Below are 15,212 nucleotides of genomic sequence, written 5' to 3'. Positions count from 1 at the left end.
GATGATACTGAAATACATTTTTTATTCTGTCCCAGGAAAGCATTTTCTGCATAGCCTCTCACTTTAAGAGCAGAAATGGTTTTGGAATAATTATAATAGGAATAATAAAAACAATTTTTAATAAAATTACACTTCATCAACTTAGGGAAGGGAAGTATCCACCACGTTATGGCTGCGGTATTTCTGAGAATCACCAAGGCCAGTCAACATACACATGGTCTAAATTTTTGGAAGTAGAATTTTAAATTAAAACTGAAAACGAATTTAAGCGAGCACTTTTATTCCAGTACTTTCAGGACAACCAAATGATAGGCTGTAGGTATATAGCATATCTAACTGGCTCTGCATTTTTTTCAGTGGTGTCCAATGAGAAACATCCCTATACACACAGTTGCATAAACCCATGTATCCTTGCAAAATCATACTTTGGAAAACCAGCAAGAAGAACACCACCTTGATCTTCCTTGCTGTGGGCCTCGGAGATTTGAGAGTACAACATGGCGGCCTGCATTCTCCAGCCTGGGGGCGGGCTCTGCTCTGAGGCATGAAGCTCATCAGGGAGGAATCCCTCAGAGAAAAGGCAGTGCAGAAGTGGCTCCATCTCCAAGGCTCCCTTCCTGTTTAGAAGTCCCCTCTATTAGACAACCTATTTCTATTCATCTGTTCTAATCTTTCTTCAGATCAAGCCAGCAGCCCATTAATCATTTCTGTCATCTTCCTACAGAATCCAGGGCAACAGATCTCTGTTTTTCTAAAATCACAGTGCCAGAAACTAAACTCGAGAAAGAGGAAATCCTCTCCTCCTCACAGCGGCTGTCTGGGTGCTGACTGGAAGAAGCTACCAATTGTGTTCACTTTCCTCTTTTGCCCAGAATTGCATAGAACATTCCATGGAAAGTTTTGAAAGGGAATTCAGGTGGGAAGTGGAGCTGGGGGGGTTGAAGGGGAACCCAAGGCATGAAGCCACCAGCTGAGGAGAATGTGAGAAAGGGAAGCGGGTAAACAAATGCTGAGACAATGACGGATACAGATTAATAAAACCTTTATTAGTGTTTTTATTAAGGCCAAATGTTTTAGCAACTTCAGACAGCAGAAAAAGTATATGAAAGGTCAAGCCTGCAGGCAGCATGGGTCCCCTACACTGAAGCAGTGGAGAACTAAAATAAACGACACCAAACAAAATACTCCCCAATGGCAAAGGAAAAGCCTCTTTTAGAGCTGATCTCCTTCATTGCATAAAAATGTTGGGAGTGACCTTGAACCCACTGACATCTTGGGCCAATAAATGTTTTTTTTCCCCATGTTTTAAATGAGGCTATGCCTGTTGGCTAAGAGAGAACGTTGAGCATATATCGGCAGTAGAAAACAGAAGACAGAACCACATAACATTCAGAAATCAGATTCACCGATGATCACGACTGATACTCACACTTTTAGACCACTCATACCTCATATTAGTTTTTATAGTGATCTCTGCAGAGGACAGAAATGAATGGCATGATACCAAATATACAAAGATTTGAAGTCAGGAGACTTGATTTCTCCTCCCATGGCTGACATTACCAATTCAATCAAGGACAAGTCCCTTTACAAATGAGAGAGAATGCCCTGAGATATAAAGTGAAGGCATGAGGCCAGCTGTGAAGTCCCTCCAAGATCCTTGGGCTCTGAGTGGTAGACTTAGGTGGTTTTAAGATCTCTTGCAGCACTTTGATTCTGTGATTTTAGTATGCTCATAAGGATGGGCCAATGTCACCAGAGAAAAGGGTACATCTCATAGACAGGGGTGGTTCCTCTTTGTGGTGCTGAATGAAATTGTAATGTGTAATGATCAGTATGTCCCAACTGGTTTGAAATGAATAAACATCTTTAATATCAAAGTTTGGGAATAATTTACTTAAAATGTAAATTGAACAATTCAGTTATTATTTAGTCACGTGATTTTTCAGATGCCATTTTTCAGAAATTATGGGCAGTCACTGGCACAGAAAGAAAAAAATAAACACAATGCAAGGCTATACAAATGTAGCTGCAACAACAGCTGGAGAAACATTTAAACATATATATACAACAGTGGTGCTCTGAAATTTACCAAGAGACCATATATGACTAAGATTTGGGTAATTTAAGGGGTTTCCCAGGGTAAATTTGACGTAAGTACTGTCTTAGAAAGACAACCCCCACATAATCACCTATGCTGTAATATATTTCAGAAAGATGTATAGATGTAAATAAGCAGCAAATAATTTGAACATAAGAAAGGAAGCTTACCGCGAATGCTATTGTACTTCTTAATGTGGATTCCCACTGGAAGCAGCTTTTAAGGAACTGCATTGTATTCCATATTGCCATAGTGATTCTTTTCACACGGTCCACATCTCTTGATAAGATCTGATTTTAAAAAATGACAAGCAGGTAACTAGATTTAAATACTACAAATATTCCATCTAGATCAGGTACCCTGATCATTTAAATTATATTCTGTATAGATTCCAATTTTAAAATATGATAATAATAGAAAGGAGAAGACCTGACACTTCTAAAAGTCTTTTTAAAATATGATCATCCACAGAGGAAAAGAGAATCAAATGCATTTTAGCACTCATCTGAAAAAGAATAGCCTGTTTCAACAATGGTCAGCACAAAAATGGAACTGGTGAAACCACAGAAGCCAGGTATTTAATGTTGGTGAATTTGTGTGAGAAAGACACATACAGAGGCAGAGAGAGAGAACTAGAAAGAGAAAGGCAGAGAGAGATAAAGAGAGATACAGACACAGAATGAGTGTCTATGTTGTTTAGTTTGGAACCAAATGAATAGATTTACAATAAAAACATACAAGTATTATAGCTTATCTAGTCCATAGGTCTACAGAAAAGCAGAGTTCTGGGAAGGGATTGGAGTTCACCTTGGGCAAGTTACTTAACTTCTCTCTTATAAAATAGGGGTGATATTAGTGCTAATCTTACAAGTTGTTGAGAGAATGAAAAAGCTTAGAAAAGTGCCTGTCACATAGTAAGTGCTTCAAGCATTTGTATCCTAAGGAAATGTTTCAAGTTTATCTAATTTTGGGGGGATTAAGTAGCAAGAGCCATGTGGGGAGGGTCCTAGCATACCCCAGGATTTCAGCCCCAAGTTCCCCAGTGCTCTCAGAGCCCAAAGCCACCCCACGTGGAGGTCTTGTTTTGCAAAGGAAATGTCTCTCTCCCAGTTGTAGGCAGATTCATTTCATTGCAAAGCAGCTACCCCACCCACCTCAACCCAGGTTTTAACTTTCAAGTAAACAGAGCAAAAGGCAATAATAATAATAATAAAATAAGACATTTACTCGGATTACACAAAATAAATATTACACTCAATGTTATGGCAGACCAAAAAGAAATATTTGGAGGCTTCCCCTCAGAAGACGTTTAAGGCCTTTCCCAAGTATGCCCAGAAGTTCATGGGAAACAAAAGGATGATAAGATGTCTTTATATTTAACTGCTTTATGTAATCCACAGCTGCTCACCCCAAAGGAAGTGGTGGAAGTAATAAACTCTTGAAAAAGGGGACACTTTGTTCTTTGTTATACAATTGAAGAGGGACGACAGGTACAAAGTGAAATCCTGAGCTGTGGAGAGTACAACAGGGAGGGACTCTGAAAAAGGAATGTAAAGGTCAGGGGAAAAAAAAAAAAAAGTGAAACTTCCCCTACCGGGCCCTGAACTTCACCTTTTGTTGAACTGAGTGAGAAAGGAGTTAAGGGCAATAGGCAGAGGGAGAGAACTTGCATTCAGTATGGGGTGAAATGCCAACACATCCCAAATTTAGACCACGCCAAACTGGTAGGAGCAGTCATGAGCGAAACCCAGGCTAGAGGTCTCTGAAGATTAGCTGGGTTAATTTTGTTATTGACTCCACACACCGCACCTCCCTGAAACTTCAAAGGGCAGAGGACAAAATGGCTGTGATTAAAGGACGGGTAGGCAGGACAATACATTGACAGGCTTGATGCTAGGAATTTTTGTTTATACAATGAATCGGGAGAATAATGCGGGCCTGAGACCTTCTGTTTCATCCAAGAATTATGTTTTAAGTCTTGCCCTTCTTATGGGAGCTGACCGACCTCCTTATTTTAGGAGGGAAGGGGACAAGGGGAAATAAGTAGAGAGATGGGGCAAGAGGGAGAGAGGAGGAGTAAGAGGGAGGAAAAGATTCAAGGAAGAAATTATAGGCAAGTGTTAATACTTCAGCTGCTGGGTGCTGAGTGTACCAATCAACAAGCCACTTACTGTACCAACCCACCTTTTTGGACAGCTTGCGGCTGTCTTCGACGAAGCGCTTTTCCCGGGGGGTAAATGTCCTAACACTTGCTTTCACCTAGAAAGACATCATTGTTACAAAAAGGGCAGCGTGTATAGGGACTTCATCCATCTAGTTTCCTTAATGACTGGGAAAATCATGCAAACCAATAGCTTCTGACTCTGACCTTAGCAGGGAGCAAAGAAATGGTGGACACCCCTGTGCCCTGGACATGTTTCTGGGGGTCTCATTTGATAAGAGTCCCTGGCATGGGTCAGATTGAGTCTAGAACAGTACTGTCTCCACTTTGCTCATTCCCTGGGGTATTTTAAACCACTGCAGAGACTGAGGTTCATGAATTTTTCAAACTAACGTCCGTAAAAGATAAAACATCCTTCTGAAATCGTTTTAAGTTAAGCTTCTACCAAAAATGTCTGCATGTGAATAACAATTTCCAGTTTATGAAAACACACTTTTCACAGAGCATTTTATTTCCTTTCAATGACCCAGAAAAATAAGTCAATGAGCCATTTTAGCCCCATTTTACAGGGAATAAACTGAGGCTCAGAGGGACTTATGCACTTGTTCAAATCACAAGACTGAGGAAGACCCCAGAGAATCAGATTCAAGTCCTTCTCCACATCACATGAGCTGTAAAATTCCTTAACCAAAATATTTTCTCTTCAAGCCTGTATTCCACTTTTCCCTTAAACTCAGGTTTTACCAGTATACATACTCTATATACAAACGTTTTCCAGAAGAAAGCAGCAGATGAGGGTGACCTGCTTATAAAATGCACATACAATTTCCTTGAAGGGAAAGGGAAGGAAATGGGAAGAAGAAACAACACATCCTTATACTGGAGACTCTGCCCAGAGTTCTAGTATTATTGAGAATGTGAGAAAAAATATATTTATCTAATCTATATAATATAGAATACATATTTTATATACTATATATTATATAATTATATATTATATAGGTTATGTTGTACATTTTATATAAAATTTTATAATAGAGATTATATAAAAAATAATTTTCCTGTTTTTTAATTTTTTCCCTGACATTTAGATTTATTGAGAATTAAACACCATCAATTCTGTCAATTCAACAGGGTTAATACCACTTGAGAACTGGGATGTCCAGCAAATTCTATGACTCAGCTTTAAAACACTATTCTTTCCTCTCTCTAGCTGCAAAAATTCTGAAACATATTACATTGATCTGAGCCTCCAAAAGCTGGTCACTTTCTATTTTAGGTATGGGAAAGCCGGGAAGTATGACCCAGTTAGACTTACCGGATTATATATAAGGTCCATCTCTAAGTAAATAACTCCTTTAAAAGCTTGTTCTAAATCTTTATTCTTTAGTACATAACAATTTGGTTGTCCATCTCTAATCTGTCACAAACAAAAGATAAAATGTACATTGGTGCAAAGTTACTATGTGGTTTAAAGTAAATAACCAAAACTAACTTTGGCAAAATTGGGGATGCAGAATGATCACAGATGAAGCAAACATTAAACAAATATTAAATCCACCATAAATCACCTTTTACTTTTAGAGTGCTGTTATAACACGCTCTAGATAGGAAGATAAAGTGATAATCACTAGGCTGAAACTGGTGTGTGGATGAAAAATATTGGTGCAAATCATAAGTTACATATTTCCATTTACTCAAAAATGATGAATATGCTACAAAATTCCTGGCCAATATTCTTCAAGACTGTAAAGGTCATGGGAAAAAGGAAAGACTAGGAAACTGTCATAGATTAGAAGAGTCTAAGGAGATAAGATGATTAAATGCAATGTGGTATTTTGGATTGGGTCCTTGAACAGAAGAAAGATATTGGTGCAAAAACTGGTGAAATCCAAACAGGGATCAGAGTTTAATCGCAAGGTGACAATGTTAGTTCTTTTCAGTTTTAACAAATGTATTATGGTAGTATATGATGTCAACATTAGAATAAACTGGATAAGGTATGTATGGGGAATCCTGTATTCTCTTTGAACTTCTCTGTAAATCTAAAAGTACTCCCCCCAAAAGGTTATTTTTAACAGAAATGAATAAAGGAGCTGGTTTTAATAGTGCTTTACGAGCCAGGAAACAATGCAAATTAAGTACATAAATCAGCTTAAAGTTGAGGTCAAAATCCAAAAACACTCAAAATGCACAAAGTGCCACCAAATCTTCAAAATAAAAAAGTTTCTCTGCTGTCCTCTCTTGGCTGGCATGTTGCATCAGTTCCATACACTAGTCTACCTGTGGACCCCACATATAAGTTATCCAAGTAAAACATCTTCAGTATGATTTTGGAAACTAATTGGTTCCCATGAAAGACAAGTTAATTAGCTTGATTTAATCATTCTCTTTTCAGATTTGATGGCAGTCATGATTTTACATAGTAGGAGTATATGTCACTGATTAAACTTCGGGCTTTTAAGAAGCATACCTGTTAACTCTAAAAGGGACTCAGCAAAACTGGAGTTAATCAAAAGCTCTATTTGAGATTGTAATGATCAAAAATTTAAATAGCATAGGAAATCTAACAGTGTGAAATTTGAGCCATATTTTAAATGACTATTGCTGTCACTACAAGCATTCACACAAGTGTTCTTATAAACAGTGGTAGAAATGAGTTGAATAAGTCATGGGGGGAACCAGAGCAATTCCACTTTACAAGGGAGAGGTCATCTTCCTTCCCAAAGTCACCCCACCTCTCTCTGATTGAATAGGTTTGATACAGAAGGATGGTCTTCCTGGCCAGCAGCTAAGAGGAAGGGGGTGCCCCATAAAGACCTGGTTTCCTTCCTAAACGGTATCCAAACAGGATTCTGAGCTTCCGCTTTGATACACAGTCTCACTTAATAAATTGTGGATGTTAAAGTTGAAAGAAATAAATACAAAAACAGCCTGACAATTTGCCAAGCTGACTTGGGTCCAGTTTAGCTTTGCTTCAACCCACAGTCATTGTACTGTTATCTTAAAATTTCCATGATTTCTTAAGGGTTGGCAAAGAATAACAGAAGAGCAAGAGGTATCAGAATAAAGAGAAATATTTTATAGCAAAGGGATTTTTTAATTTGGTAAATGACCATTTCCTGTTTCCTAACGTCCCTCACATTGTGTCAGCAAAATCAGAACCCACCTAAGGACATGAAAGCAGGCATCAAAGCCTGAGATAGAATTAAACCCATGCATGTTCGGGACTTAACTATCTTAAAAAATAGAATATAAGTTTAAAAACCGTAAAAAGTTTAAGAATTGCAGAAAAAACTGAAGTCCCTTTGAACTTCCACAAACACCAAATTCCTTCCCCTAAACATAAATTAGATAGGAATTTGGCATGCATCCTTTCTAAATTTTATTGAGATTTTATATTCATAAAAATAGTCTTGACAGACAAATGTATTTAAAATTCTTTGCCTAAGTGACAAATTATGTGTATTTTGCAATTTTGTTTTGTATCTATCAATATGACTTGGTAATCTGTTTATATTAGTATCTAGGTCTGGTTCATTTTTTATACTGCTATATAATCTTTAAAAAGTGAATAAACTATAATTTATAATTCTCCCACTGATGAACATTTAGTTGCTTCCACTTTTCTAGTTTGTCTGCCACAAGGAATATCTTTAGAGAAAAGATAAAAGGTAAAGGAAAGAAGAAACACACTAGTTTGTATTTGGAATATGTTTGGGTTAAGAACAGGTGAACACATTTGAATAGTGTTATAATTAACATTGAGATAGTAACAGAAGAGACTACTACTTTTAAAAATATTTTCATTTTCCTCCCTGATTATATAATTGAACTTCTAAAACAAGAATATCAGATAAAAAGTTCTGTATCATCCAACTTGCCAAACTCCTACATGAGAGCATTTATATTATAGGAGATGAAAACCAAACACACACACACACACACACACATATATATATACACACACAGACACACACACATTCCATGTCTAAACAAATTTATTATTTATATTTAAAAGTCTGAAAATTATTTCTACGTTTATAACTTTAAAGCTTCTATTAAATAATTAAACAGATAATTAAAGCACAGTCAAAAGAAAATTTAGAGGAGAGAATCTATATATACTTTTCATTAATTTTGAGATCTCTGTCAGCAAAGGCAAAAAGGAACAATGCAGCTTTCAATTTATGACAAAAAGACAACGCAATTCATTTGGAGAGATTTTCTGAGCTGACATTTGGGAGGACTTCACTTCACTCAAATACGAGTCTTGGATAAAATAATGATGTCTTTAACTTCAGTTTTCCAGGATAAACTCTTCAAATTGACTTACTACACATTTTTGTATACTTGCCTTTTCATGGCCAAATAGTGCATAATATTAGGCAATAAGCTGAAGAAACCATCTACGCAGGACAGTAATAAAAGATTTAACTTGAGAATGCAAACACCCCTCATCAGGAAAATTGACATTTTCATGTCCCTTATATTATTTTCAGAAATATATCACAAAGTTTTTATAGAGCATGCTAACAGTTGATTCCTGGTTCAATCAGTCAGTACATAAAAGTACAAGAAGTCTGTTTCTGAGTAATGATTCAGGATTTTGGAGCCAGAACCAAGTTACTGAAGATAGTCTTGCTTAAAATTTTTAATTTGACCCACAGTCATGCTTAAGCTATTTAACTTTTTTCTATATAAAAGAATATTAAATATATTTACCAAGCTGTAAGCACAGTAAATATAACCAGTTTTTAGAAGTTGGTTGATAAAACTAATTTTTGAGTCAATAAATGGTACACTCATTGTACTAGAAAACGAAACTATTTTATAATCAGCATATAACAGAGGTGAGCATGTGAGAACAGAGGAAAAAAACTTCTCATCTTGAACTCTTTTTTAAAAAAATTATCATTATTATGCTTTCTATAAAGATCTTTGATGCAATGAGTTGCCAACTTATTAAATAGCAAAGTTAATCAGAATCAATATGAAGGAATAAAACCATCAATGGCTTTAGAGAGGAAAGATACACACTTAAGATCAAAATCCAGACTAAAGAGTCATATTGATTCCCCATTGTTTGACCTTCCAGTTAGAAACTGAGGATGTTGCGTATAAATAGCATTGTTCTTTCAGCCGTTATTCACTCTTATTCACTCTGCATAAAAGGGAAAATAACGTGACAACACCATGACATATTAGTTGGTTCCAGCTGATGCACATGGAAAGTGGCTCTCCAATAAAATGTGACGAGGACAGACACGTGGCTGGGCAAGAGGAAAATCAATACACTTTACCCGGTATCCATTCACATTCTTGTCGCCACTTGGAATCAGGCCTTGTTCCCATGACGTGAGTTATACAAACAGCATGGGAGAGATCTACTAGGTCACTGTTTGTCTGCACAGAAGCTCAGCTACCAGCCAGTAGAAGCAGCATGGAATTCATCACCCTAGACCGCCTCCATTTCTGCCTCACTTCTTCCTTCTTGAGACAATCCATTCATCCACTGCCTGAAACCCAAACCAACTATCCCTAAAATATAAGCTGCTCCTACAAAAGCAATATACATTCATTCCAAAAGTTGTGTAAAATTTATAAAAAGTGTTTAATAGAAAAAACACAATGTTAATATAACTTTTTTTTTTTTTTTTTTGAGATGGAGTCTCACTCTGTCGCTCAGGCTGGAGTGCAGTGGCGCCATCTTGGTTGACTGCAACCCCTGCCTCCCAGGTTCAAGCGATTCTGCTGCCTCAGCCTCCCGAGTAGCTGGGACTACAGGCACATGCCACCACACCTAGCTAATTATTTGTATTTTTAGTAGAAACAGGGTTTCACCATGTCAGCCAGGATGGTCTCGATCTCCTGACCTCGTGATCCACCCGCCTCCGCCTCCCAAAGTGCTGGGATTACAGGCATGAGCCACCGCACCCAGTCACAATGTTAATGTAACATTTTTAAACAAACACTCATATGAAGTTTTTAAGGCATATTCATATTTGATCATTTCAATTGCTAAAACAATGCAGATGAAAATAATGCCAGCTTACACTATAAGTGCTCACTGTGTGCCAGGGAATGTTGTGCCCACCTCACACTTAACAACTCTGATCTTCACCATACACCTTCAATACAAGCAGAAGGATACTTATCTTCACTTCAGCAACAAAGAAATGCAGACAGATAGGTTAAGTAACTTGTCAAAAATCACACAGCCAGTTTAAAGGGGGAGTCAGGGTGTCAACCTATGTGGTCTGGCTATAGCATTTACATTCTCGACCATCATGATCTTAATTGAATAAATCATGAGCCATTCATATGTGTTCAGCTATTAAGTTTTTTACTACTTTTTTTTTTTTTTTTTTTTTTTTTTGAGATGGAGTTTTGCTCTGTTGCCCAGGCTGGAGTGCCCTGGTGCAATCTTGGCTCACTGCAACCTCCGCCTCCTGAGTTCAAGCGATTCTCCTGCCTCAGCCTCCTGAGTAGCTGGGATTACAGGAGCATGCCACCACGCCTGGCTAATTTTTGTATTTTTAGTAGAGATGAGGTTTCACCATGTTGGCCAGGCGGGCCTCAAATTCCTGACCTCAGGTGATCCACCCGCCTTGGCCTCCCAAAGTGCTAGGATTACAGGTGTGAGCCACCGTGCCTGGCTGATTTTGACTTCTTTAAGTTTTCTGCTAGGTTGACTTGTATTTTCCTTATTGATTAAAGAAAATGTATATACTGTACTAGTGATATTATCCATTTGTTTAGATACTGCCAGTATTTTTCTACCAGTCTATCCTTTGTCTTCAGTTTCTGATGGTGATTTTTGTTTTGGCCATACTGATATCTTAAGATTTTTTTTCTCTTATTATTCCTGCTTCTCAGTTTACTTACATAAGATTTCCCCACTATTTTGACATTTTTAATGAAGTTTGTTTCAAGTGTTTGATCTTTAACTCATCGTGAAATTGTTGTGTTTGCTGTAATACACCGACACATTTTCCCCGATGGTAAGCAACCAAATTACCAGAATTGCTTATTAAGTAGTTTATCATTTCCTCAATGACTTCATCCTTCAAGTTGATTATAAATTAAATGATTTGCAATGATTTCTCTCAAGCCCTTCAGTATAGTCCTAGAATTTCTTCACATAAATCTTAGACATTATGATTTTTTTTGTTGTTGTTTTCTGTTATAGTCTTGGATTCTTTTTCACTTTTTAAAAATGTTTTCCTGTTGTGTATACTCATGAATCTTATTTTCATAATGTTGATCTTACTGACATTTTAGTCACTCCAAAATGTTGTCTATGAATTTTTTTATGTTCATAGATAATACATATCATCAGATAGATTATTCAAAGATAATATATTATCAGATAGTATTTGCAAATATTTCCTTTATTGAAATGTGCATAATTTCATATTTGTTATAATTCTGTATTGCTCAAAACTGACATGAAAGGCTTAATTTTTAATTGTTAATTCATAAACATATAAGCTCATTAGATTTTCCAAACAATCCTATGCAATAGGAACTATTATCAATTTAAAGATGCGATAATAGAGGGAATAGCTCTATTTTTTCTCCAAGTTTTTTTTTTTTTTTTTTTTTTTTTGAGATGAAGTTTTGCTCTGTCACCCAAGCTGGAGTGCAGTGGCGTGATCTTGGCTCACTGCAACCTCTGCCTCCCAGGTTCAGGCGATTCTCCTGCCCCAGCCTCCTGAGTAGCTGGGATTACAGGCGCATGCCACCACGCCCGGCTGATTTTTTTGTATTTTTAGTAGAAAACAGGGTTTCACCATGTTGGTCAGGCTGGTCTCGAACTCCTGACCTTGTGATCCACCTGGCTTGGCCTCCCAAAGTGCTGGGATTACAGGCATGAGCCACCACACCCGGCCTGTTTCTGATTTTTTTAAATGCTGAATACATAATATATATTGTTTGATGATTCTAGTTTTATTATTTTTCCCTATTTTAACATGCATATATATTTCTATGAAAAGTTATCCACTTAAAGGTTCATATTTATAATAACCTTAATATTATTATTTTTTTTTGAGATGGAGTCTCGCTCGGTCACACAGGCTAGAGTGCAGTGGCACCATCTCTGCTCACTGCAACCTCCGCCGCCCGGGTTCATGCCATTCTCCTGCCTCAGCCTCCTGAGTAGCTGGGACTACAGGCACCTGCCCCCACACCCGGTTAATTTTTTGTATTTTTTAGTGGAGACAGGGTTTCACTGTGTTAGCCAGTATAGTCTTGATCTCCTAACCTCGTGATCCGCCCACCTTGGCCTCCCAAAGTGCTGGGATTACAGGCATGAGCCACCGCGCCTGGCCTTATAATAACCTTATTGTTAATTCAATCTTTTTTTTATCCCTAAAACCTGTATTAAGTTTCTGACCTACCTTTTACTTACATTTGTGTAGGATACTTTTGTTCATCCGTTTATTACTGTGTTTTAGGTGTCTCAAAGAAGCAGCAGTTAGATTTTACTCTTTGAATCCATGTAAGAGGTTTTTCCACTTAATAGAAAAGTTGAACTGATTGAACATCTAACACATGTGATTCACCCAGCTTTCTACTTGCCATCCGGAGACTCCTACAGTCATTCTTTCTCTCTTAGCCTGTCTGTTCTAATCAAATACCTAGACTGTCTACTACATGGGGTCCAGGATCTCTCCAGCATGTTAAAGGTACTCTTTCCTAGTTTCTAGAACCAATAGGAAATTTGCGTTATTTTGTCTTCATTTATTTATTTCAATGGTCACATTGGACCAGGAGTAGACAATGAGAAAAGTTGAAATTTCCGTTCAAAGTGACCATTTTTGCCCCATTTGGGACTCAAGTTTTGTCTTTATCAAATAATTTCCCAGGTGATACATCCCACTCTGCTTTTCACCTATGCACACTGCCCCTCTACCCTATGGCACCAACTTGACTCACAAGGAATTCCCCAACCAAATCTATGCCCTGGAAAACCAAACCTTGGCAACAGATTTACTTTTTTTTAAGCTTAATTATAAATCAATATTATTTACTTTAATGGGCAAAAATTTCTGTATTAACCTAAAACAGCCTATGATTGTTCAAGTCCATTTCAATGCACAAACCCATCACAGGTGAAACTTGGGCAATAGAGTTAATCGAAAATGCAAATGGAGATATACGCGGCATTTATTTGGTACAAGCCATTATACAAAATTTGTCCCAGAAAATTAATTAAGTGAAGCTGTTATTGGTGCAGCCAGCTATTGGGTGTACATGGATTCACCGAGAACGCTGAGAATTTAGATTATACAGTCATTTGTGACATTGGCCTGGCTCACACAGAAGGACTCACATTTGATTCAAAATGCAGGTCTTTGGCAGGGCATGTTGGCTCACGCCTGTAATCCCAGCACTCTGGGAGGCTGAGGCGGGCAGAACACCTGAGGTCAGTAGTGTGAGACCAGCCTGGCCAACATGGTGAAACCTTGTCTCTACTAAAAATACAAAAATTAGCCAGGCGTGGTGGTGGGTGCCTGTAAACCTAGTTACTCAGGAGGCTGAGGCAGGAGAATTGCTTGAGCCTGGGAGGCGGTGGTTGCAGTGAGCCAAGATCAAGCCACTGCACTCCAGCCCAGGCAACAGAGCAAGACTCCATCTCGAAAAAAAAAAAAAAAATTGCAGGTCTTCATCAAACTGCAGATGACTTCTTATTTGTTATTAGGAAATACCAATATATGCATGCTTTTCCTGTTTTACAGATTGCCATGAAAGCTGATTTTCAGTCTTCTAAAATGGGTCCATTGGGTAATTTTGAGAGGGTAAATGTGTGATTCAATAAAAAGGAATGGCCTAGAGGAGAAGAATCCAGCCTGATTTTCAGGACAGAATTAAGATTACTTAACTGAGGATAAAAATATTAAATAAGTCTATTGAGTAAGTGAATTATCAGAGGATAGTGTCTACTGCCTGACATGATTTAAGACTCTAAAGTGTGCTTAGTGTTTTCCAGTGCACACTTACTATGTTACTGATTAGAAGATTAGAGGAGCAACGTGAAAATGAGTAAATATTAGAAGTCTTCAGATTATAACGCATTCCAGTCTCAATTTTCTACTGTTTTCACCCATGAATATTTTATTAAAAAGTATCCTATATCTATATAAAGAACTATTTTTCTGAAAAAGATTGAAGACAAATGAAATATATGGAAGGATAGCCCATTGGCCTGTATTCTTTCAATTATGATAAACATCTAAGCATATATATATATATATGCCTTGAACAATTCACCATCAATAATGAATATATTTATATGGATTTTAAATGAGCCAGTAGTCAGCACATTCACCTTGATTAAAAAGATATAGTGAATTTAGAACAGGCTCTTTATTTAACAGGCTTAAATGTACTTAGCACATTACCATTTTGAGTGAGATTAAAAGTTGAAGTATATTCTATACTTTATACTTAGACATTTAAAAATATAGTTTGCATTTTCTCTAAAAGTGTAAATCAAGTTACGGTTTATGACTTGATTAGAGAAAATGAATTCTCAAAAGAATTATTCACATTCCTCTTCAAGAAATACAATTTCTGTTTTTAAACCTAAAAGAAGGTATTATTGATTATGGCTCCATAGCTTATAAAGATCAGAGTGAAACACCAACAAATCAATTTTTATGATTCTCGCTCATGTTAAAAACAACAAAACAACAACAACAGAGAAACAAGTCCTTCTCCTAAAGAAGCACACAGTATGAAATCTAAGGGCATTCTTTGATGCTTAATTCTCAGAGTTTCAACCAAGTCTTCTGGAAAGAGTCTTCTGTCTCACTAATTTGCTTCATACTAGAGCTGAAACTTTATTCCTAGTCAACTGCTCCGATATCTCTACGTCCAGGTCAAAAATCTTCAGTGGCTCCCTGCTAAAATAGTAACCGAGACCTCCCCAACCTTTCTTGG

The 15,212-nt window shown here is 37.2% G+C and overlaps 1 protein-coding gene across 2 annotated transcripts in view; it reads right to left on the bottom strand.

Annotated features, from left to right (window-relative positions):
• The window catches only part of MCTP2 (multiple C2 and transmembrane domain containing 2), a 257,936-nt gene that overhangs the window by 84,679 nt on the left and 158,045 nt on the right, over positions 1–15,212 (bottom strand). The window contains exons 7-10 of one of the 2 annotated variants that reach the window (XM_003268529.2): positions 5,581–5,682; positions 4,286–4,360; positions 2,272–2,391; positions 1,026–1,805 (exon numbers count right to left, since the gene is read on the bottom strand). In XM_003268529.2, coding sequence (XP_003268577.1) covers positions 1,734–1,805; positions 2,272–2,391; positions 4,286–4,360; positions 5,581–5,682 — 369 coding nt within the window. In that variant the 3' untranslated portion in view covers positions 1,026–1,733. Of the gene's footprint in view, positions 1–1,025; positions 1,806–2,271; positions 2,392–4,285; positions 4,361–5,580; positions 5,683–15,212 lie in introns of those variants that run through there. The other variant, XM_030815066.1, reaches the window with a different exon arrangement.

The sequence above is a fragment of the Nomascus leucogenys genome, chromosome 6 (assembly GCF_006542625.1).
Source record: "Nomascus leucogenys isolate Asia chromosome 6, Asia_NLE_v1, whole genome shotgun sequence".
Taxonomy (NCBI): Eukaryota; Metazoa; Chordata; class Mammalia; order Primates; family Hylobatidae; genus Nomascus; species Nomascus leucogenys.
Note: the sequence above shows the minus strand (reverse complement) of the source record. Positions and strands in the feature narration are given on the sequence as shown.